Raw genomic sequence first — 9,275 nt, 5'->3', positions numbered from 1 at the left:
AGACTGTGACGGGGAATGGGTCCCCCCCTCGTTCTCCCTTGGTTACTCAAACCAACAATAGGGCATTAGGAGATACATCGTCTCGTTCAGGTGTGGAGTCGGGAAACTAGTTCCCGCCAAGTTGTTGAGCCACAGGTAGGGGAACAGTCTGGCTCTGATACACAGCCTTCTTTGGTCATATTTACCAAGTGTTAGATCGGGTCTCCACGCCAGATAATATTTAGGATCCAGCCCCAGACGCCATATCCCATCAGAAAATATCAGTTTGTCCAGTAACAGAACAACTAGTCAGCAGCAATGAGTGGTTAACAGTCTTCTGTCAGTCAAGAAGTTGACAGAGTAAAGAGAAGAGCAGAAGCAGGAGACGAAGTGATGATAAAAAAGTAACAGTTTATTGAACAGTCTTAGTTGCATATGTTTAAATATTCAGACTTCGTCTGACCAGCACAAATTCAACATGTACTGTTATACCAAAACTGCTTGATTAAAATGCTTGATTAAACTTGATTAAAATAATCAAATAACAAAAATAATCAAATAAAATCATATGAATGATGATTGTAAAATGATATATATATATATATATATATATATATAATGATTATAAATTAATTAAAAATACATTAAAAAATACACAACACACACAATTTGCACAAGATGATCTAAGGATCCTTCACAAGGGTACCAACAATTCTGACCATGTGTGTAAAAACAAGGTGAACAGAATCTGATAGTCAAAGATTAACCATGGCAAGTGAATGAGTGACAAAATTAAAAACAGAACATAACACAATATACATAAATTATTACCTTGGTAAAGTGTATTAATTACCCACAAATCACTAAAAACAATAATAAAAACACACCAATAAGTACTTATAAAACAAATAGTAATCCATAAAAGCTAATTCATAAACCAATGTAATAGAAAACATATAATGAATATGTAGGACCTGCTATATAGTTTTTTTTATTTTTGTTTCTTCTCCGTTCTGTCACCTAATGGAGTTTGAGTTTCCTGCCCCGTCACCTCTTGTTTAGTTGAGGACACCTACTATTCAACTATATTACTGATCTGACTGCACTGACACTATTATATGAGAACTGAACTGAGTCGACTATGACATCACTGTTTTCTCCAGAGCTACTGAATAGATTAAATGAAATAAATTAATAACTGAAGATCTCTACAAAGGACCTGAATCAACACTCAACTGACTTTTTTTATTCCAAACTTTATTGCATATTTTCTTTTTCCTATTATCATTGTAAACCTGCATTGTTTTGTAAAATTGATATTGTAAAAAGCGCAATATAAACAAAAGGAGACAACTTGATATAATCACAAAAACTCTGAAATCACTGAAATTATATCTATATTTTTAAACTATTTAAATCATTGTCGATTTCCCTGTCATCCTTGGCCAATTCTATATAGTCTTTTAGTTCCTCTCTTGTTTTTTCTATTTCCTTCTGGACATTGCAAAGCTCATTATGTGTTCTCCTCATCTCTGCAATGGATTTGAGAACACTGGACGTGACCTTTTCTGGATCATCAACTCTTCCCTGTCTCATCTGGTGAATGTCTACAGAATCCATCACTATGAAGGCGACATCAAGTATGACTAGTAGTCCACTTAACACGCCTGAGACTGCTTCTGCTACTACTCGTCCTACTCTCGCAGTCTGAGTAGCAATTCTGCTAACATTTGCCAACAGACCTAAATTCATGAGTTGTGTGCCACTCAAAATATTTCTTCTGTCTAAATTGCATGATATTTGTACATTGTCAAAAGTTGAGGTGCCGAAAAAAAAACTGAACTTTGTCATTTTTCTCAGTACCTTTCTCAGTGTATTCAGTGGCGTGAGAATTGGTTCGCTTACAGATTTATACTTTTGCTGAATTTGTTCAAGGCTCTCTCTGAATGATTTTTGTTGCACAGTATTAGTAATAGTGGATGCAGCACCTGTTACTCCACCTGCAACTCCAACTCCAACACCGACACCAGTAACAATGAGAGATGCACCGAGAGTGAACGGTGCTAAAATTAAACCAACTAATGCAGTGATTCCTCCTGCTGCTCCAATCACTGAACCTGACAGACTGCCTGCTGTGGCACTGTAATGTGCAGACTCCATCGAATCTGTTATTCTTCCCCACTCACTTACTAAATCCTCGATGTCTTTATAGTGCTTGTTGTAGGCCTTATCAAAGGCGTTGATAGACTTCATGAAACTCTGTATCAGTGCCTCTGGAGTTCTGCTGTTTCTGTTCACTGCATCGTCCAGGAATGGTTTTGCTAGAATCTTTTCAGCTGAAGGCCTGTCTTTAGGGTCACAGCTGAGCATTTGTCTGATTAACTCTCTCAGTTCTACTGAGTATCTCTCTGAGACATGAGGAGGGTTTCCCATCAAGCTGACTGAATGACATATTTGACGCTGCATGTTATTTGCCTGTTGAGGAAAGAATAAATAAGTAAAATATGAATCTGGTTAGTGTCAGTAGGGGTTGAAAAAAATAAGAGTTTGATATAATTGCAAGCAGTTTTTAATGAAAAAACCAAACAAACTCAGAATAACATGATACATGATCATTGTAACAATGACAAGATCTGACAAAGAAAGGAACAATCACAGGACTATATATATACATAGAACAATGCCAAGATTAAACAAGGTAATTAACTAGACCAGGGATGGGCCACGTCGGTCCCAGAAAGCCGCTATCCTGCAGATTTTAGGTCCAAAGCGATCATCACTTGACTTTAAATGTAACAGTAAACTGGTGCTTTTTGGAAAGAAAAATAAATAAATGAATACTCACCCACAAATCAAGCATGCAGAGATCATGGAGCAACCATCCCAATGACCATATGTCACTAAAACAGCCAATGCATGATAATACAAATCAAGAAGTATGTGTACACTGTTAAAAAAAGGTCATGTGATATATACTTAAAAAAATATATATGGGAACAATATTACACATTATATTTTTTTTCAGTATTTTGTTGTATAGTTTTAAAGGCTTGATTTCTTTAATGGAATCTACCTGAATAAATCATGTAAAATCTCAGAGATTATTTAGTCTATGACACAATGAATTTAATATTTTTAGTGATATGTGTTTTCTACTTTTATATTTTAAATCTCAAAATTGTGTGATTTTGAGTGGATGGAAAATAGTTTGAATTTGAGTTATGTATTAAATGTCTGTCTGTCTGCAGCTAAACTGGCACAAGGAGGAGGAATATTGTTGCTGCGCTGGCATTAACAAAGTTATGACTCGTTGATCAAAGCAACACGCACAACTGTATTAACATATGCAGTTATCCACAACCTAACCATACGCTCAGCAGTAATGCCAAAAACTTAAACATAACGGAAACATTTTCAATATAACTGAACAATAAAGATTAACAGATGCTTCCCTTCACTCAAAAACACATAAAACAAATTTCAATATTCACTCTCCACATCCAGCCACATGCAAAGCATGCTGGGAACTAACAATCACAGCCAAATGGTGTCTCTAAATAAAACTGCATTATTTAACGAATTATCTTAACATTTTCTATACAAGACTGAACTGCAATTTCCTTAATAAAATAGACCATTTTTATTTATTTAACCTTAATTTATGAAAATTACAACAACCATGATTCAGTTTTTACTGTGTACTGCACATAACTGATACAGTTTTAGACCACTAAAATAATCGACCTTCATGGAACGATCTTAAGGAATCTGTAGCCATTTCATAATGCTGAACATTTCAATATTTTATATAAAGCGTACCTCTTGGAATTATATTTCTTCTGATAAACTTCTGGGCTGACATAGAGCCTTGCACCCACAACTGAATGAGCATATTCATCAGCGCTGCAAAGAACAAAAAACAGTCAACTCAAACCTAGAAATGTCCAGGACTTTTGCTTTTGGCCAATCATTAGCATTTTGCTCCATCACTGTTCTTGGTTTACCTTTCCAATGCTTTTGAGCATCCAAAATCTCCTAGATTGATGTAACCATCTTCAGTCAGAAAGATATTCTACAATGACAAGAGAAATCTCATGAGTCTTACAGATTTGACTTTGTGATATGATTTATTGAGCTTTATCAGTGCATACCTGAGGTTTAATATCTCTATGAAGAATTTTCTTCTCATGGAGATACTGCAGAGCCAGACAAATCTGAACAAGCCAGTCAAGGATCTGCACACATGGAGAAATGTGTGTGTGTGTGTGTGTGTGTGTGTGATGTCTCCACAAGAGTATTGTATTTTGTGTCTATATCCTACTAAATCATGTTTTCTAATCTAAAAGGTTTTTTGAGGGTTGTTTAAAGTATACAGTATGTGTGTCTGCCTAAGAAACTCACCTGTTTTTCTTCAAAAAAACATTCTTCTTTATGCGTTTCCATGACTTTTGAAAGATCACCTCCTTCACAGTACTCCATCACAATATAAATGCGTCCCGCTTCTTTATCTAAATAAATGAACATGCAGTCAGAGAATAATTTAACTCATCATGTATTTAAATATATTCCTTTTCTGACAGCTATACTGAGGTTTTTGTTTAGTTAATTGTGCTATTCTTCAGTCTCTATTGTGGTTATCGTCAGTAGTTCTTTCATTTTCAAGAAACATTATTACCACATTTTTGATTTGGAACAAATTAAAATTAGTGTACAAAGAAAAGGAAAAAAAACAACAACCTTCAAATGAATTCACATAAGTAACAATATAGCCAAAGCTCAGATTTTTCAGGATCTCAACTTCCTTTCTGACAGCATCCAGCTCCTCCCCCTAAAATTAAGGAAAATAACTTCCATTTAAAAGCAACAAAAGCAAAAAAACACATTTTCATTGGAAATAAAATTATGGTGAAATACTTGAGTAAGATTAGATAAATGCTTACAACTCTGGAATTCATCTGTTTGACCACATAAGGATCTCCATCTGTGTCTTTCACCAGAAACGCTATTCCTGAAGCCCCTCGTCCAAGTTCTGCCTCCATGGTGTATCCATGTTCTTTTAGCACTTCTATAATCACAATTTAGAATAAATTCTACAAAAATAGTGTAACCTCTAGAGATAAGAGAAGCTTTTCCAAACTTTGAAACAAATGTTTATTGTTTATTCAAGACACCACAAGGGGACACCTGCTGGTCAAAACTGTGTAAATACAATACTGTGTAATCCTTTTACAAATATTTTCTTGAATGTGTAATTTATTAAATGCACTCTCCGTAAAATACTATTACATGTATTTTCCTGTATAATAATTGATTTCATTTATTTTGTGTGTTCATCGGGGGCCTAGTTTATAGGCTAATAAGAGACTTGTTCACACTGTCACTCCAAATCCAATTATTTGTGTGTCCAATTAGAAACTGATCTAAACAATTGACTTCCACACTGTTTAATAGTAACTTTCAGTTCGTCCCTTGACACGTTTTCCTTTTCTGGACTATCTGCATTGGTTTGTATGGCAACGACGTACCGTTATTTCAAACAACAAGATTATGATTCTATATTTACAACATAAATGTGTAGCCACCACACTGGACTGTCTAAAGGGGCATAAACATACAAGTAGGTTGTCAGTTATCAGCAATTTGTATGGATGCATGGATGGATGGATCATTTCAGTCCTCCATTGACTCTGGTCTACTAATGCCATCAGATTTTTTTTTTTTTGTTTTCTAAGGGAGATTTGATGCTGATGTTGCTCGAACTCAATGTGAAATGTATACTCACTGATCAGACCAGCAGAAACGTTCATGCTGTGATCTGAGGTACTGCTGTCAGCACTGGTGTCCGAGAGTCTGCGATACTGAGCCATCTTTAGGGGAAAACATACTAAATCTTAATTAAGTATCCATGATACTTACACTTTAAATATCATTGATATTTAAGCCCTTTTAGTGTTCATCGTATAATGCACCTGAATCCTGCAAGATCTCATGAATCTTAATTCTGTCATATCTTATTGAATTGCCAAAACACAAAGGACAGAACTTAATGGGTGTTTTTGTCCTCCTTAAATCATGAAAGTGCTGGTAGAATCATCACCCCTCAAAAACAAGTAAACGGGCTGGAAAAATCACAATGGACCTCACATCTCTAGGCCACTGCTCTGCTCCAGTTGCGTGAGCAAAGGCTTTTTACTGTTTAGATGTGAAACACAAGCTCTTAATTTCTGGCATGCTGTATTTTAGCATTTATAAACAAGAACATGAAGAAAGATCATAGCGTTTAAGCACTTTGGAGATGTTTGACTGCATATATCGGTACCGTGGGATTTTAAGATTCTATATGGCATTTTGTATTTCTTATTTTTCGGCCAAAACTGATATCATATTCTTATTCTGTGATAACCTACTTACTTTTTCTTTTTTTTTAAGTTGTGTATATTTTGGGAATATTGTATGACAGAGAATTGTTCCCCGTATAATTTTTGCAACATGGAATGCAAAACAATTGAATCTCAATATCTATCATAAAAAGTCCATGCACTTAAAATCTGTCACTTCTATATACTTTTTATTTCATTGTACAATTACTTTAATTTAAACACATGTATATTACAATAAAATAAAAAAGTATGTAAGTTACAGAAAAAAAAGTTATATTAAAGTTACATAAATCTGTTCGTCCATTCAATTACATGCATTATGCGTCCTCTGTGCAAGAGAAATTAAATGATTAATTGTACATCTCCCTTTTTTCCTCATTTAAAGAACACCACCCATCGTTAACTGGAGTAATTATGGACAAGTTGTTTTGAATCATTGCCTTTTGAAATCTATATGCTTTTCAGCACAAAAAGCTGGAGTATCACTCAGATTTGATCTGGAGTAAAATGACCTCATCAGCAGCCAGCAGGCCAATCAAATCCCTCTGGAAACACGTCAATAATATCTGGCAGACTGGGATAACAACAGGTTCTGCTATATGGACGAACCGACAAACAAATAATGTTTTAACCATTCATGTTTATTATTCTCCTAGCTATACCGTAGTAAAATATGATCACACTAAAGATTTTGCAGTAGACAGGCTACAGCGAACATTCTCACTCAAAGCAGCATTTATTGCTCGAATTGCCAGATTAAATTGGCATAGTTTTAAAAGCTGTGATTTTGCTTGATTAAGTAGGTCTAAACATGACACAGTTAAAAAGTCAGGTGTTTTAGCCATGCTTCTCCACAAAGACCACGTCATTATCGAGGGGCTTTCAGCTACAAACCATCTAACATTAATTTTGCCTAACTTTCATAGGCTATGCAGTTATATTAAAATTAAATCTCAAAATCGAAAACAAAAGTATCAGAGCACATGCACCTGGCGGATAGGCGATGCTTTATCACGCGTCCCCTAAATAAATAAATGCATCCATGCATACATAAAATCAAGCAATGCATCAGTCAATCACAGTGGACACTTGGACAAATATTGCAGTATTTAGAATTTGGTTCGTTTTTCCAAATAAAGCCTACGTATTATTCCTACGTATTCTTTATTTTGTTTTAGTTTCGATTTCGTTTTGGACATTCATACTGTTACATTATTAACATTATATACTCCTACCTTGTTGCAGTCCTGATCGAATCTCTTCTTTATTTATTTTTTGCAAACTAAGGATAAGATGAAACAGGTGAAGCTTGAGCACGCGCCAAAACAGGGACACTTTTTGCTTTTACAGCTCGACGATAAAAACTAAAGTGCGCTTAATGTGCACGAGTCCGAGCCATCCACTGTAGTTTTAAAGCACGTGTGTGCACCTGCGTGTTTAATTATATAAGTTCCTTTTCTATAGCTGTGTCCCAAAGTTAAGTGCACACACTTCTAACGCCACGCTTCCGAGGTGCATGAAGATGAAGAACACTGCGCCACCAGGGGTTCCCGATTAGCGCTCTGCGAGAGGACCATCTTGACAGGATAGGTGGAGCCAGAACTCATTTCTGTTTTTGTGTTTTATCTCATACTGGAGGAGATGGTAATGAACCTCAGGCTTAGCCAAGACTGAGGTCAGGTAAGTTACACTGGTTTGCTGCGTCCTTAATTTCCGGATTACAACTTCAAATGGAGGTATTGGCTGGGAGCTTACTTGAATAATGATACATATGAAAAAATACAAATGTAGCAGTTCAAATGCTGACTGATATCTTACAAAGGTGTAATTTTATATAGTTTATTGTCTTGACCATGGTGATCATATGGATTTCTTAGGCAGTTAAGCATAAAAATAAAACTGTGAATAAAAAAATAAAATAAATAAAACAGAGCATTGAACAGCTCAATGTGCAGGGGCAGCTAAACAGTGCTCTGTTTGACCGGTCCGAGTCCTTCAGATGAAGCCTTTGATATAGTTAGCAACAATTTGTTAATATTCTGACAAAATGTTGATACTTTAATTTTCAAAATAATCAGAGGTGGACTGTAAGGAAGTACATTCGTTAAGTATACTCATATACTTTCTTTGTTTCCCCTCACAGGACAGCAACACTACAAAAACATGGTCTTTTACAACACGATGCACTGTTGTAGATTAAACTACCCAACAGTAGGCCTGTATTTAGTAGGCAACGGTTAATTTAATAACCTTGAACTTATTCAGAAGACCTCCATGAAGTTGGCACCCCATTAAAAGAAATAATCGCCAAAACTATGCGACTCATTTGTGCTGGTTTGGTGTTTGAGAGATTAAACATTTATTTTTTTGACCATGTGACGTCACTCTCCACCCCATGTTGCCCAAATCGCTCCAGACCAGCACTGTTCGTTTGTGCCATTAAAAACAAACACTGAATCTGAAAAGGAGCTAGCAGGTAGCTAGCTTGAAGGAGGAACTATAGGAAACATGAAAATAAACTTTTAGGCCAAACTAAGCCATACAAAATATTTAAGCATCAAACCAGTGGCTGCATTTCACAAAACCATAGGGTATGGCAGTGGCGTAAATCAAAAGGGGTGAGGGTATTGAAAAGAAATACCATGGCACATTACTAAGCACTGAAATATAGGAAGAAAATATAGAAAAGGAATAAGCGTTTCTCTTTTAATAATCAAATACTGCGTCGTCAGAGTTGGTATGTGGCTTTATCAGACACTTAATATTTGATGAAACTCAAGCTCAAATGCAGTTAAGTGTTTTTGAGCAGCGGATGACGGAGATCTGTTTTGGCTGTCATTACAACAGCAGCATCTGAAGTGCATCGCATTATACGTTTTCATCAACTTACAGGTTATTGTAGCTATATGGGCGCCT

General features: G+C 35.7%; 1 protein-coding gene across 1 annotated transcript; it reads right to left on the bottom strand.

Annotated features, from left to right (window-relative positions):
• Positions 1 to 985: 985 nt before the first annotated feature.
• LOC306878443 (uncharacterized protein) lies at positions 986 to 7,948 on the bottom strand. Its single transcript, XM_079430799.1, has 10 exons — positions 7,595 to 7,948; positions 5,762 to 5,846; positions 4,920 to 5,044; positions 4,717 to 4,807; positions 4,381 to 4,487; positions 4,131 to 4,214; positions 3,984 to 4,051; positions 3,799 to 3,882; positions 2,825 to 2,879; positions 986 to 2,454 (listed from the first exon to the last, which is right to left on the bottom strand). The coding sequence occupies exons 2-10, from the start codon at positions 5,844 to 5,846 to the stop codon at positions 1,375 to 1,377; spliced, it is 1,779 nt and encodes a 592-aa protein (XP_079286925.1). The 5' UTR covers positions 7,595 to 7,948; the 3' UTR covers positions 986 to 1,374.
• Positions 7,949 to 9,275: the final 1,327 nt, after the last annotated feature.

The sequence above is a fragment of the Barbus barbus genome, assembly GCF_936440315.1.
Source record: "Barbus barbus genome assembly, chromosome: 2".
NCBI classification, from domain to species: Eukaryota; Metazoa; Chordata; class Actinopteri; order Cypriniformes; family Cyprinidae; genus Barbus; species Barbus barbus.
Note: the sequence above shows the minus strand (reverse complement) of the source record. Positions and strands in the feature narration are given on the sequence as shown.